The sequence below is a fragment of the Chaetodon auriga genome, chromosome 19 (genome assembly GCF_051107435.1).
Source record: "Chaetodon auriga isolate fChaAug3 chromosome 19, fChaAug3.hap1, whole genome shotgun sequence".
In the NCBI taxonomy this organism is placed as follows: Eukaryota; Metazoa; Chordata; class Actinopteri; order Chaetodontiformes; family Chaetodontidae; genus Chaetodon; species Chaetodon auriga.
In genome coordinates, this window is record NC_135092.1 from 19,347,324 (window position 1) to 19,362,597 (window position 15,274).

Sequence of the window (15,274 nt, forward strand, 5' to 3'; positions counted from 1 at the left end):
TTGTTTACTTTAAAACAACACAGCCACACGTTGCATGCAAAGAGGCAGCAACGAACCGAAGAGGCAAATCTATAAACACACAACACGTTCGGTGCCACAAGCCCACATATGTGTGTGTGTGTGTGTGTGTGTGTGTGTGTGTGTGTGTGTGTGTGTGTGTGTGTGTACTCACGTTGTCCACCAGCACATGCTCTTCCACTCGGAGCTCCTTCCTAATGCCTGTGCAAAATAAAAATATTTTACCAGGAGCTGATGCATGACATACTCTCCTCCTACTCCCAAGAGGAGTCAGGTCCTCTGGATATGACTCGACTCTCCAGGAATGGAAAACTGGCCAGTGAGATGTTGTGCTCGTGCAAAGCAGCAGGTCCAGAGGAAGAGCACATACTCCCCACCGTGAGGTTGTTATTTCGAGAGGATTAATGGACGGCCGCTGCAAGTCGGGCCAGGGTTAAGGTCAATACAGAGGTACACTTCCTGCTTCTGTTTATGAGTCGATACTGCCATCTGCCATCTCTATGGCTACCAAAAACAGTGGCCACGGGTTAATTGAGAGCTACCAAATGTGTGTGTGCATGCCAGGGAGAGACAGACAGAGAAATAAAAAGGTAGTGGCAGCACTGACAGATCCCTCTGTGTGTGTGTGTGTGTGTGTGTGTGTGTGTGTGTGTGTGTGTGTGTGTGTGTGTGTGTGTGTGTGTGTGTGTGATTGCATGCCAGCCTGAGCATGTCACCTCAGGAGAAACCAAAAAAAAAAAAAAAAAGCAGTCTGCCTCTTAAGTTTTCTTTGTACTCTGCGAGGAGGACGGAGAAGGAGACGGTGCCTTTTATGGTGTCTGCTGGAAGTGTTTTCTTAGTCTCTTTAGGTTGGAAGTGATGGATGTGACCAAGCAAACGTTTGCTTTAGTGGATCTGTGGTGGCTCCTTTTCCACCGCTCCTCAGCTCAGGGACCGCTGTGATGGCAATACTGGGGCTGCAACTCATTATTATCTCTATTATTGAGCAATCTGTTCATCATTAAGCGAAAGAAAAGAGCTGGGAAAAAAGGCCCATCACAATTTCCCAGAGCCCGAGGGGGCCGTCTTCTAATTGTTTGTTTTCTCAGACAAAATAACAAAAATAAATTCAATTTCCATGAACATAAAACAGAGGAAACCAGCACGGAGAAGCTGCTTTGTAAGTGAATTAGAATATTAATTGATGATCCAAATTGCTGGTCATTAGCTTTCTGGATGGACTGATGATTTAAACACGAGTCACAGCAACATCTCTGTGTCTTTACGTGCTGTTGTCACTGCATATGTGTGGTGTTTGTTTGTCGCAGCTTATGTTACACAGCTGGTACACCCATGTGTCAGCTAGAGTGCGGCACATGAGGGAGTATGCAGGTGATGCCTCATGCAGGGGCATCGTGGGTAAACACACTGTTGATTACAGCTGAGTCATACTTATTTACAGTTAGTATAGTTGAATCCTGTGTGCACTTTTGATTCCAAAAATCACTGATTCTACTGAGAATTTCTTGACGTAATTCTACAAAAAGCAGCTCATGACACATCTCTTACTCACTACAAAACTCAATATCAGATGACAGCAAATAAGTCTGAAGGTGTAAAGTGTCCACTGTAAACAGGCGTTTAAGAAGTCACCTTACCTTCATCACTAGGAGGGAATTCATCTCTGCATGTCTCGTCTACCTCGTGATCGGCTTTGAGTACTTTGATCTGGAGCAAAAACAGATCTTATGTTCACATTGTCGCACTGTAAGTCACATCAAAGGCATCAATGACTAAAAGCAAGAAGTTCATTCACGTTACTGTCTCTGCACCCTGGCCTGTCTGTCCTTTTCATGTCACCCTCTGACTCACAAGCTGCCATAGCTGCACTGTTTGCGGTTACTTGCTCAACTCTTATCAAAATGTCTGACTGCGCGTTAAAGAGTGTGAGAGTCAAGGGTTCGCTGTTTACGCAGGCCCGAACACAACCTGTGCAAATGGCCTTATCTCCACAGCAACAGACATTACATCAACCGCAAGAACGCAGGAATATTTAAGTCATTTCTGTCCTATATTATATCATAGACGTGATAACAGGAAGCATTTTAAATAAAGGTGGTTTGCTCTCACCAGTTTGAGGACGCCGTGGTCTCCCAGTCTGTCTCGGAGGACTGTGATGGCATCCTGGGGGCAGCTGCCGGGTGTCTGTCGCACAGTCAAGGTCAGGGAATCCATCGCAGGGCAAAACCTGAGCATGCAGGAGCTGTCGGACCACACACACCACACACCTGGAACAGGGCCGACTGCAGGACCAGGACGACTGATGAGGAGAGACAACGAAGGACCCACAATCAGAATACAAACCACAGGATGAGAGGTCAACGTGGAGGGAATTTAATGAGATAGGAGCCTCTGCTGCTTCCGGACGCTACTTAACTAATAAACTGGAGAACATACTACTTGAAATATGTACTTTGGTTTTACAGTCATATTGTCTCAAACGAGAGACAGCAGATTGAATCGTGGCCTTACGCTGTCAGCACCCTGAACGTGGCATGCTGTCCGTCCCTCTGAGCCAGCTGGAGCGGTGTGTCCCCCTCCTGATTGGGTAAGGTCAATGCCCTTTGACCTCTCGGCTGGTGAATTAAGAAACGGGAGAGATGGACCAAACCCAAGCGCACTGCGAGGTGAAGGAGGGTTTCTTTAGGCTGAAGTTCAGCCGCTGGAGAGGAGACAGAGAGGAGGGAATGACGAGCAGGCGGGAAAACTGTGGTTTTACCTGGAATCAATGAGGAACCATACTGAACATCTGCAACCTAATGGCTATGTGGCAAGTCCATACGAGGACCATACTGGACTATATTCAAAACTAACATTTATAGCTCGACTGATAAATCGGCCAGGTCAATAAACATCAGCCCATATTTGCTCATCATAAAAAATGATAAACTAAGCTTGAGGTAATTAAGAAACTTTACATATTTCTGAGTGGATAATGAAGTGGGCCTGGTGTGTGCAAATGTGTGTATGCAAATTAAACAGTGTCAGCATTACATAGTTTGACCACCAGAGAGCGCTGACATTGATTTTCCAACCGTAAAATAGCCTGCTTAGTATGAGTTTTGGTCACGATTCCTAAAAAAAAAAAAACTTTCCATACATCTCGATTATCAGCATCAGGCACAAAAATCCAGCATTGGCTAATAATACGTGTGTAAAGAAAACCTTTCCCTCAGTGCTCATGTTGATCACGGTGTGGCGTTCTACACATGCTGCCTCAGCTCTGTGCAGACGTACAGATCGTCTGCTGCACATGTACGGAATGTAAGACAGTTACAACCTGTACAGATGGAGGAATGTAGTGCTCTGGGTTACGCAAGTTCTGCAGTATATTAAAAAAATTATGATCCAGAAAAACTGGATGTTTCACCGAGTCAACACCTGCTGTAAAACTGCTGCCTGTAGCTTCGTGTGCAGGAGAGTCTAAAGGAGCAGAGACAGTACGTTTAAGGGCGTATATGCAATCCTGATTCGCTGTGACTGACTGATGCTTTAACCTGCGTTTGTTGCTCTGTAAGCTCGGGATGAAAGGCTGTTTTAGAGTCCAGAGGTACTTTATCTTTGGGCCTTCCCTGTAAGTGTGGGTGAGAGCTGAAGGTTGCCATGGTGCCATCTCTCAAACCCGTGAACAATGCGCAGAAGAATTCAACTCTTATTTTCTCTTTTCCCTCCAATTTGCTCCTGGAGCCCTGAGATGAACTGAAACGGCCCGTCACCTCCACAATGGCGCTGTTAATTATGACCCAGTTTCATCCAACTGAGAGGAGGAGTGAACGCTGAACATGCTCTTCAGGCAAAGTTCAGCAAACAACAATGTCATTGTCAAACAGACCAGTAAATAGAGCACTGAGGGACAAGAGGCTGACAGCTACTTTGCATCTGAACCTCGCCCATGTTTTGCATGGACATTTGCTTTTTTCCAAACAAGCCATATACTGTACATGTGCTGCACTGCTGTCTACGAGACAGTGTCCACTAACGCTGTAAGCAGCCTTCAGCAGAGGGAGAACTGCACCACCTCTATCAGGTCGGTATACCTTTCCATACTCGGGCATGTGATGTCCTCACTGTTTTTCACTCTCAGTGAAAATGCACCTACAGTATGTTCAATATGTTCAGTAATACCTTGGCATGCTGCGAGTGTTTCACCCTCCTCTCTTCAGGATGAGGAGAGACTGCGCTGCTTTGAAATGAAACATCATAAATAACATAACTCTGACACAGCTGTGCAGAGTTAGAGGAGTGCAGTGCAGAGGAGGATCGTGGGAGTTGATTTAATAGACACAGAGGTCTGCAAGACAACTCTGATCTGACTGAGAAGGCATAATGGCAGTAATTGCTCCTTCTCTGGAGCACAGCGGCCTCTGGCCGGACGGCCGGCTGGTCCTGCTCATCATGTGATCACAGAGTCGGGCTGTGCAATCAGAGCTCATGTCCGGGTTGAAACCTCCTGAACACCAGAACACCGCTGCGATGACATTAACCTGAAGGATTCACATTGTTGTTCCTTAAAAGGCCCGTTGACAAAGATTACAAAAACACCTTGTGGTGTATAGTTTTGGTTTGACCATGTTTTGAGATATCTGAGGGTGAAAGATTTCCTGTGGAAATCTTGAGGGATTTGTCACCTTTGTTAGGTATAAGCAGTATTTACTGTGCACCACGACTCAACTGTCATTCACATTACTGCTGACCCTCATTGTTCTACACAGCAAGACAACTTTACATGTGATTCTTCTCTTGCCTCACAAATTGACAGCTGTTTGGTAGATTTACTCTTTAAAAAAGAAAATCTGCAGTCATAATTAAATCACCCCACTTCACAGAGAGCTAACATTAGCCTGCTAGCTGATGTTACTGTAGTTGCAGATTGCCATACCTAAGTAGCCTTGCAGCTTAATGGCATAACTCAGACACACACACTAATGATTTCAAGAGGTATCATTTGATGATGAAAATGATGAATGAACATTACAAACTTTCAGTTATGCTCGTGTGAAAATCAGGTTTGAGCAAAAATATGAGGATATATTTTCACTATGAACCAAACCCTTGATTCTAACACAGGTCACTTTTGACCCCCTTGTGGAAACATGTAGGTCTGAATGATCTCTGCATCTAAGGGTTAACAAAATCAACATTAATATATCTTTGCGACAGTGTCCCCTTTACTGTGGACAATGGACAGACCAGCCAGCTCATGAAAACAGGACGGATATCTGAAAACCTGGGCAAACAAGACCAAAACTGTGATTAGATAACACTGGAGTTAAACCACAGATCATGCTTCTGAATTTAGTGAACCAGCCGCTGGCAACATCTCCATGAGAAAAAAAAAAAGCCAGCAGATTTCCTCATATCTGCTGAGCGGAGGGGAATCCCTGATATTTGACCTCTGTGGTTTTTCTGTGATCCAGGATGCAGCGGAGCACAAACTAGGACGTGAGTGTGCTTTAAAAGTGTCGGTAACAGGCAGTGACCGGAGGGGCTTCAAAATTACCTCGATAAAAACCAGCTTGTGAGTTACACTTTCACTTCCTGTTACCTTCTCTTGGCTCGCCGTCAGTGTTTTTCCACTGCTGCGGATAATCCATGTTGGCCATGGCCTGCGTGATCTTCTCATCCAGCTCCCTGAGGCCAGCTTCATCACCTGAACGTCGTCTGAGCCGCACATCCTCCTCACTGCAGTCCGACCCTTCAGCAGAGAGCTCCCCATCAGCCCACGTGGAAAACCTCTTCAGGACTTCTAGGTAGCTCTGGGGGCCGAGCCGGTCCCTGTTTGCACAAAGGTACTCTGCGGCCTCCTGGGCAACGTCCCTGAGGTACTGAAGAGACGCTTCACCATCTAACGGTTTGACTTGGTCCTCTGCGTAAAAGTAGGCTGTGACAGTGACAGCTTCCACAAGGGGGTGGCCTATGGGAGATAGAGAGTGGTGGGGAGCAGTGAGACAATGATAGGCAAGGACAGAAAGCTGAGCGTTGTTAGAGGTCTACTGAGGACATACCGGGAGCTGTGAAGCAGAGGGTCAGTCCATCGTCTCCTCTTTTTGCTGCCGTCACATGTGTGAGTGTAGAGCCTTGTAGAACAACATAAAACTCTGCCTCTTCAGGAGCGTAGGCTTGTAGCCTCACATGGGCCTCCACCTGTCCCTGAGATGAGAAGAGGAAAATCAATACATTTAAGTGCCTTCACAACACAACAGAAGTGGATAATCCGCAGTCTCGATCATCACTTACAGCCAATGTAAAGTGAAGATCATCATGCACAGAGTTATGATATCGTAATAGCTCAAAATAAAAGTGAAAAAGAGGTGTTGAATATGCAGCTTTCTCTTGAAGGAAAGTGTCTTTTCATGTCACCCTGCTGACACATTCAAGTCTGGTTCACTGTACTGGATGGAAGCAGTAAAAATGGGGCAGCAGGGAGAAAAGAAAACCTCGGTTCTTTTCTCACAGCGGGAGCGAGCTGCATCCCACTGAGCGTCTACTTCATGATCCACCTTCATAATGAGATTCATTATTTCTGTTACATCACTGACCTTGTTTTTTCATTGACCTCATCTAAACCCTGCCTTCTCCAGCATCACCCAAAGAGTCCACCATCTGCTGAGGACGTGGAGGACCGAGAGGAGCAGAAATTTCATAGAGAAGAAGCTCGTGTTTGTGAACCCAAACTGCAGTTTCACTGCACCCAATAGGTTTCTGCAGCGTTTAACATCAGCATTGCAACATGCTGGGGGAGTGAGAGTGGTGCCTCTTAATCACTGACATAACAAAGTAAATGTTTTTCTCCTCAATAGCACTATAGATTACCACATACGGGAACCACAAGATTTACTTCCCCTGCCCAGCATTCGTTTTCTCCACAGCCTGACTTTTAGAAGAGGGTTAGCTCAGAGTATCTTTCAAGTTCAAGAGGGACCGCATACTTGGAGTTCCACGTTTGAGCAATATCCTTATCTTCTGTTTTCTTGTGCTCAGCTCTGGGTATTATCCTGTGACTGATGGGGTCATCCTTAATTTGTCTTTACTTCTAACTGTGCTTTAGGCAGAGGCATCCTGTCAAAATGGATTTTTAGGGCCTACGTCAGTATTTCTTTACACATGAAGGATGTCACCATTTCTCAAGCCAGCTGACGCAGCATTTGGTGGCTTCTCAATGGACTACTGAGTCTGAGTCTTAATTATTGCAACATTTTGGACGAAAGAACAATGGAATGAAGCATTTACAGTTGATAGTTATAGCTTAGACAGTGTATGGATTGAAGAGAATTTACATCATTATCTCTAAACAAGAGTCTACATCCGCACTAGAAGCTGTGAGGCTGAACTGCAGCGAATGCTAACATCCACATGCTGATATGCTCATAAGCTCATTGTGGACAAGACCCAGTCACAAATTTACAAATCTTACCATGGCGAAGATGGGTCATGCCTTCACCATGGCAGCTTGTTTTCAGGCTTCTGATTGGCTGAAATGGTTTTGGCCAACATGGTTCTGGATATATCGCCACCTGTCGGTTTGACATTGGTCTTGACAGTGCTTCAATTGTGTTTTTGTGTTTTCGTATGGACAAAGTTTTCTTTTTAAACAGTGCTTGTGTGGACGGGATTTTTTTTTTTTTTTTTGTTGAGAACGAAGGAGGAAAAACCCTTTTTGAAAACACACCCATGTACATGTGGACTTAACATGAGGCTGATGGAAACGTCAATAGTCTTGCAGGTATTTGATCATAAAGAAAATTGAAGACATGGTGGTGGACTGACTGTCAGACCAAGATCGGCACCCTTAGCGTGTTCAATAAAAACAAAATACGAAACTAAGATTTACTGAATGCAAATATGAACACATTCCTACTCTATGACTCTTTTAGATTTGGCCATTGAAGTACATGTAGGGGTGCAGTGAGAAAGCAAGCTGCCTGGAAAAGGACACAGATAAAGGCTACATGATGTTATTTTCAAAATGCATCTTGTTAATGGAATTACAGGTGAAAGATTTCTTACATAACCTCATAAGGAAATACCATCTTGCCCCTGGCTAACCAATCAATAATAGAGCTAGCATACAGTCTGCATCCCTGACTGAGCCTCCAAACTGATATCAGTACTGCTTGGCCCCTGGACTCCTGGAGCTTTCAAGAGTTGCTACTTGAGTCCAGTCCATAACGGTTCAAAGGTAGAAATGTAACTGACCTCTTGCATTAGCAGGCTGTTGGTTTGGACTGATAATGGAAGTCTCACGCTGCAGTTTCTCAGCTTCTTGTGTGCACTAAGTGGTTCGCTGCAGTGCCACTTAGTGCACACTTATCACTGTTAATGTTATCAATGATTGTTTTTCCGCCTAACATAAAGATAAGAGCCTGTGGTTTGTGCAGCCTTCCTGATTTCTTACAAGGCCGGCGAGACATCAGTAGTTCTTTTACACTTTGATTAAAATGCAACTGAATATCTTTATGTTTTCAAAGTTAACAACTGCATTTTATTCATCTTTTGCACTGGAGGGACTTTCTGGACAAGATGTATTCTGATATATCAAAGCAGCATCAAGGAGCTTCATCTATTCTCTATCTTTGCTGTTTCATTCTTTGAAATTGTCCTTCAGCTATTAGATTTAGGTGCCTTCAAAAGACACGGAAACATATGTGAACACTTCTTTTTAATATCTTCTGATTTTGTTTTCACTCCTCCAAGAAGGCTGTAGTTCCCACTCAATTGTCCCAACCTCAGGTAATATTGGTTTACACAGGTGCAATTTGATCTTTGACAGAATTTGCTTGATCCTAACTGTATCAGCGGCGCCTTGGGGAAGAGGAAGGAGGACGGCTGGCTGGCGATAAGACGTCAGACAGATGTGATCCATGACCTTCTCCCCGCAGCCTTATCTTGACACAAACTGATCCAGTAACAATGAAATATTCAACACCTTGTGGTTTCACTTCACGCCTCCCATATGGGCAGTTAATTATGGAACATAAACATGAGGAAGTTTCTCACAAATGCAAAAGGAGTTTGGTACACATCTAAAAGACATTTGTGCTCCGTAGATTATCTTAATATAACACAATAACTGGTGGGTATTCATATCTGTTTTCAGTAGAACAACAAATCCAAGCATACGCCAGTGACATGATTATAATCTCCTCATGTTTTTGGCCATTCAGAGGGGAAAAACAACACTAGATCTGCAGCCTGTGGTCTCCAGGAAACCAGCAGTCATCAGCTTCAGAGCTCTTTGCCATGATCTCCTGAGTGCTACACGTGGGTGACGTCAGGGGAGCAAGATCACTGCCAGTGCAACAACAAAAACAGCTCCAATAACAGTCAGTCCTCTCTGTGAGAAGACAGCGTGACGTCAGCGGGGACAGGCTGTTTTTTGGTTTTAAGTTGAGAAGCCTACATAAATGACATACTGTCTCAATAAGAAAAGTTATTGAACAATGAAGTGTGCTGAAATCCTGGTGTGAAATGACACAGAAAGACTGGTGTTACACTCACTATAAATCATTCGACCTGAATGGTTTGACTCAACAGAAGGCTGAGAAAAGGCACATGCCTGGATCATTCCTCCACCTTCCACACGCTCAATCGATTTCATAAACATTCAAACAAGCTAATACGTGAAGAAATGCCATTTTCAAACTCCCAAGAACGATTCACAGTGAAAATACTTTGAATATTTCTAAGTCAAACACCACCACAGTGACATGTAGTATATTGGAGCTAATAGAAACTGTGTACCAGAATCTCATTTGAGTCTTGAGGGTGATAGCGGGAACTGTGCTGCAGGCTTTTTCTCATACTCAGCCGAGACACATACCTCTGATTTAATCTGCTGTGCAAATGAGACACTAATAACGGGTCTACATGTCAGAAAATGCTGTCAGTAAAACTGGAGTGCTGCCACAAACATTTCATTTCAAAGGCCAGAGCTGCCAAGTATAGACTCATTGTTGCATAATAGTACCAAGAAGTGCCTCAATTTTATGCAAAATGTTGACTGAAATTAATCACTATTAAGACTCATATTGAAATTTTAGGTCTACAATATTTGAGAAAGCCTCTGTAATAAGACCACATGGCTATTGTTCATGTAAAAGGCATTTCCCCCCTTCTTTTATGACTGACTGGCTTATCAAACATGAACAGACGAGTGGCAGTTGTCTGTTGGTTTGACATGTGGAAAGCATGGCAAACACAATCACTGCAGCACTCATAGAGGGAAAAAATCATAAACCATGACACAGAGAAACCCAATAGTTCAAACAGCACTGTGATAACTGTCACCACCACACCATACGGGCAAATGAACAAACATGGAACAAGGATAAAGCCAATCTGTCTCCATTTGTGAACACAGTGCTGTGCTGCGTTGAGGTAATAACTGCCATAAAGAAACAAGACAAAGAGTCTACAGAAACTGTGCTCAGCCACCATGGTGACTTTAAGAAAAACGCTAACGTAATGCTAACATGTCGGTGTGTAGCAGGTGTAACGTTTCCCATGATCATCTTTGTTTTGTGTGTTAGCACTAAACAGCTCTATAGTACAGAACAGCTCAGCCAGGTAAAGGTGCAGGTATTTACAACTGCAACTAATTATCCTCTCACCCACATTCAAATGTGGACTGACTGAAATAAGTGATAATGGAGTGGCCGATTGGCCTTTGTGGAGGTCTTCTAGTTACTGAGGTTTTGACTTGTAACCAAAAATGTTAGCTTTGTTGTGGCACTAAGGGAAAAGTCAAGAGACATGACAGTTCATTGATCAGATATTTGAGTCTGAACCAAAGCAGTGGACTAATCACTGGACTGGAGATGGCGAAAAACTGAAAAACAAGTTTGTGTTTTTTCTCTTCTTTGTTTTGTTTATTTCTCTCTCGCTGCAGATTTGGACTTCTCACATTTCAGCCCACGAACATGCAGGGGATCACTTTAACTCACACATACACACCTGGATGAACAAAATCACTTTGACGTGGAGTCCTGCACCAGAGCGCAATTAAACCTCCTCAAAGGCAGGAACTCCCACACTCTCTGCCTGCAATTCAATGCAACCATTTATCCACTGATCTGGCCTAACAGTACCTGCTATGGGCCTGACACTGTGTTGTATTTGTGGAGGTGCACCATAACATTTTACCATGGGTGTTACAATAACAGCCTTTATATGACAGCAGTGTGCCGTGGCTTGCCCACACAAAGCCGGCATTGAAATCTGGATCTCATTCAGCAGTGAGAGTTGCTCCCGTTGAGCTGTGACCTTAGAGGGTGGAGACGCCACTTCCTCTTAATGGAGAGGTGTAGGTGTAAGCGGTAGAGCTCGTAATGATTCACATGCCTGGGTTTCAGACTGGTCCTCAATCAGCCTCTATGAACGAGAGGAGGCAAATGTTTAGGAGCCCTCCACCCCCCCGCCTCTGAAACTGGTGACACAGCAAAACAAGCAGACACTCTGCTTACCAGAAATCTGGCAACGCTTCAGTAACTGGCCCACCCAGGCTTCCACACACAAGGGAGAATGAGGGTGTGAGAGAGAGAGAGAGAGAGAGAGAGAGAGAGAGACAGAGAGAGAGAGAGAGAGAGAGAGAGAGAGACAGAGAGAGAGAGAGAGAGAGAGAGAGAGAGAGAGAGAAAGAGAGAGAGAAAGAGAGAGAGAGAGAGAGAGAGAGAGAGAGAGAGAGAGAGAGAGAGGGGGGCGGACTGAAGGGGAAAACGAAGACAAATGGAAGAAATGAAAGTCGAGAGAAACAGAGTTCTACAATGTCAAGAAAAAACAATCAGTCAAACACACCTGTCCTGCCTGCACTCTAACACGCTTCCACAAAGATGTGTGTTTATTCAGCTCATACACTGCTCCCTCCAGTATCAGGAAACAAAGTGGGTCATTCTGGCTCCCATGTTCGCAGTGGAAGCCATGCTTTCAGAGGGCCGTGTCATGTGGGGAGCAGGCTGTGTGAGGCCTGGCTTCCCCGGGGACTGAAACCCTCCTGGCTTGGGTTTCACCTGCGACACAAGGCTTGCCAGTCAGCCACTGCACAGAGGGAGAGACTAGAGCGCTCTAATACTGGGCAAAAAAAACAAAACAAAAAAAACAGGATTGGCTCTAAAAATGGGAAAATGCTCCTCAGAGTTCAACCGCACCCAGAAAAATACCCCAAAAGACCCCTCGACTGGACCACCAACACTCCACATGCTCACAGACTGGAGAAACACGTACAGGACTTACGTATAGAGGCACCTCTCTTCTGTTCACCTCCATCTTTCTCTCCATCCACCAGAGGCCTGCAGAGGAAACAGTCATGTTACTACAAAGTGAAGATAATAAAAAACAAAAATTTTCAACCTCCTATTTTTTTGCATTGTGTTGATTTTGTTGAAACTGTTTCTAAAGTCTGGAACAGTTTGGTCAGAAACGGCTGCAGCAGGTAAACAGAGATGCTCAGGTGATAACTGACAAGGATTTCAAACACAGCAAACTCTGAGGTCACTTTCCGGTGAAATATAAGATGGAAGCAGTCCTGCTCTGCTTCCAGCCTGTAGGCGACTGAGATAAGCGTGTGGATGAAGCTGCGCTGACTGCAGCACAGTCAGTGTCCGACTCTTCGGGCAGGACGCAGCAGTGGAAGAAAGGGTAACTGTATCATCAGCACACACCTGATCCGCTGTGACTTCACTCGCAGCTGTGAATAGTGCATGACTTCAAAGCTGCACAGCGGCGTCAGCTCTGCAGGCTGCTCGCATGAGCTGGTGAGCGAGTCTCGGCCAAATAATTGTCCTTCACTCCATGTCCTTCACTCCATGTCCATCACTCCATGATGGATCACTCCATGCCCATCACACATTCTCAGGGGCCGAAGTCTTGAAACATGTTTTGTCCGACTAACTGCTCACAACCCAGAATATACTGCATGTATAAATAATTATTACAATTAAACAGAGAAAGGGAGAAAAAGCTCACCCCTCCTCACATCGAAGAAGCTGGAGTTAGAGAATATTTGGCATTTCATCTTGAAAAAATGACTTAAAAGGTGATTAAAAGATTGATTGTATGCTTCATTTGTGTATAAAGTCAGTGCGTTTAACACCACAGCTCCAGTGGCAGGAGGCTCTATCCTCTGAATCTGGGTTAAACCCAAGATTACTTTATGTCATTATATGAAAATAAAACCATAAAACAACACAGGCGACTGACACCAAGATCAGCATCCAGTGTCGTTACAGCAGGTCCACTCACGTCATACTCTGCTGAGCGACCTGATGAGGTCCTTTGTGTGTATCTAACAGGAATATCACTATCGTGTTTGCGTGCTCTAATACTGTGTCCAAAGGACATCCTATCAATAAAGGAGTGCAATGCCCCAGGCCTGGGCGTCTTTCCATGTGTTTAATCCCGCTCGTCTCAAAGGGGTCACACTATTGTAAAGCGGAACTTGAGGAGGTTTATGTGTCACACTGTAGAATAAACACTGTGCTCGGCTGGCAGGTTGCGCCCCATTACATCAACAAATGTTAATATTCTGGTATGCTCTTGTTTGTGCAAGGTTTAAAGACATAATCTGAATCCACACAGAGGACGGATCCAGATCCGTCTTGATTTGAGCTTCTTGAGTTCAAAGGTCAAAAACAACTTTTGAGTCATCCGTGAGCAAACGATGGTGACCTAAATAAGACGCTGGAGCTGCTTGTAAGGACACATCTTAAATCCTGAGTCCAGTTTTTCTACTTTGCACGAGAATCGGTGTCAGTCATTGTCCCCGGCGTGACTTCAGCCTCTGAAATGTTGGATGTGAATAAGAGACCTGACCTGGCTGGTGGCCACGCACTCAGAGCAGAGCGTGAGAAAAGAGATTACACATAACAAGAGAACGCACGCTGTCAAAAAGCATTTAGGAAGCTCGTGCTGACATCTCCATACGCGATGCAAATATTTTCAGACGCGAACAAGCTGATCCTGTTGTCCTGAACATTTTTTCAGGTGATGCATGATTGAATAATCTAATTCCTCTCACATGACAAGCTGCAATCAGTTATAGGCCGGATGAAAAGGTGCTGCTCTGCTTTCAGCTCTTTGCTAACGACAGCTGAACGTTGTCACTTGGTGCTTTGAAATAAAGTGATGCTCATCACTCAGCTCTGTCATTGAGATAAAAAGGCATGAAAACTTTCTTTCAGACAACTTATTGATTATATAGACAGATACACAAATATAAAAATCTTTAAATAAGGTCATGTGTGAACAGTCCGCCTCCTCTTCCATACCCTATGGTAAGGCACAATGGGCTATGACCTCGCTTCAAACAGGTGACAGCAGGACTTCAAAACATCATCAGCATTCAAACATACCCTTAAAGAACAATCAATGGCATCCACTGCTTTGACTCCTGCAGTCAACGACAGTCAGTGAATGCATCAGAGCAAAAACACCGCAGCGGTGTTAAAGCGGTGGTTTGAATGGACACGTTGAAGCTCCGTGTTTTACGGTTTACCTGTGAACGCACCAGCACTTCATGCTCTACAAATCAATAAACCGACAGATTTACCAAACGAAAAAAGTACGAGTGAGTGTCAGCTCGATGGCCTGACTGCACGGTGTCTCCTTCAAGCCTTCATTAAAAGATATTTGAACTTTTCCCCACAGATAAGTCCTCCTGTCGTTACCTGCCGTCGTCTCAGCCCGCAGCGCTCCGTCCGATCCGTCGACAGCTGAAATCGCACCACTTGTAATCTAAAAAAGAAAAAGAAGAAGAAAAAAAAAAAAAGAACAATAGTTTCTCTGCTGCTTCTCCGCTTCAGAGGCTTAAACAGACATCTTCCCTTTCCTCCGCGTTTGTCTGTCCCAGCTTCAGTCCTCTGTGCGCTCCGGGAGGGAGTCGGTTGGGAGTTTGTTTGTGGGTGTCGCCGGAGTTGCGTCTCCTGTCTGCGGTCCTCTGGTCCAGCCCCCCTCACACACCGGGCCTGCAGGACTGAAGCGGCTCCGGGAGGATGTGATGCTCCCGGGATGTGACACGTGCGTGTGTTTTTATTTATATAATGACTTTATGGTGACATTTCGAGCTTTGCATGCGCTACTGGTACTGTACTTTATGGTGTAATCAGCGGTGCAAGTTGTACTCAAGTAAAAGTACTATTATCAATATTGTTGTCGATATAAATAGTCTAGTGAAAGAGCTGCATTCAGACATTTAACCTGAGAAAAAGTTTGACTTTTTGAAAAG

At 44.7% G+C, this 15,274-nt stretch overlaps 1 protein-coding gene across 4 annotated transcripts in view; it reads right to left on the reverse strand.

The window, feature by feature from the left end:
- The window catches only part of arhgef28a (Rho guanine nucleotide exchange factor (GEF) 28a), a 39,387-nt gene extending 24,473 nt beyond the window's left edge, over window positions 1-14,914 (reverse strand). For all 4 annotated transcript variants that reach the window (XM_076758795.1, XM_076758792.1, XM_076758794.1 and 1 more), the window contains exons 1-8: window positions 14,718-14,914; window positions 12,286-12,341; window positions 6,063-6,207; window positions 5,603-5,971; window positions 2,530-2,719; window positions 2,128-2,317; window positions 1,656-1,725; window positions 173-219 (exon numbers count right to left, since the gene is read on the reverse strand). In XM_076758795.1, coding sequence (XP_076614910.1) covers window positions 173-219; window positions 1,656-1,725; window positions 2,128-2,317; window positions 2,530-2,719; window positions 5,603-5,971; window positions 6,063-6,207; window positions 12,286-12,330 — 1,056 coding nt within the window. In that variant the 5' untranslated portion in view covers window positions 12,331-12,341; window positions 14,718-14,914. The remainder of the gene's footprint in view (window positions 1-172; window positions 220-1,655; window positions 1,726-2,127; window positions 2,318-2,529; window positions 2,720-5,602; window positions 5,972-6,062; window positions 6,208-12,285; window positions 12,342-14,717) is intronic.
- Between the last annotated feature and the right edge of the window lie 360 nt (window positions 14,915-15,274).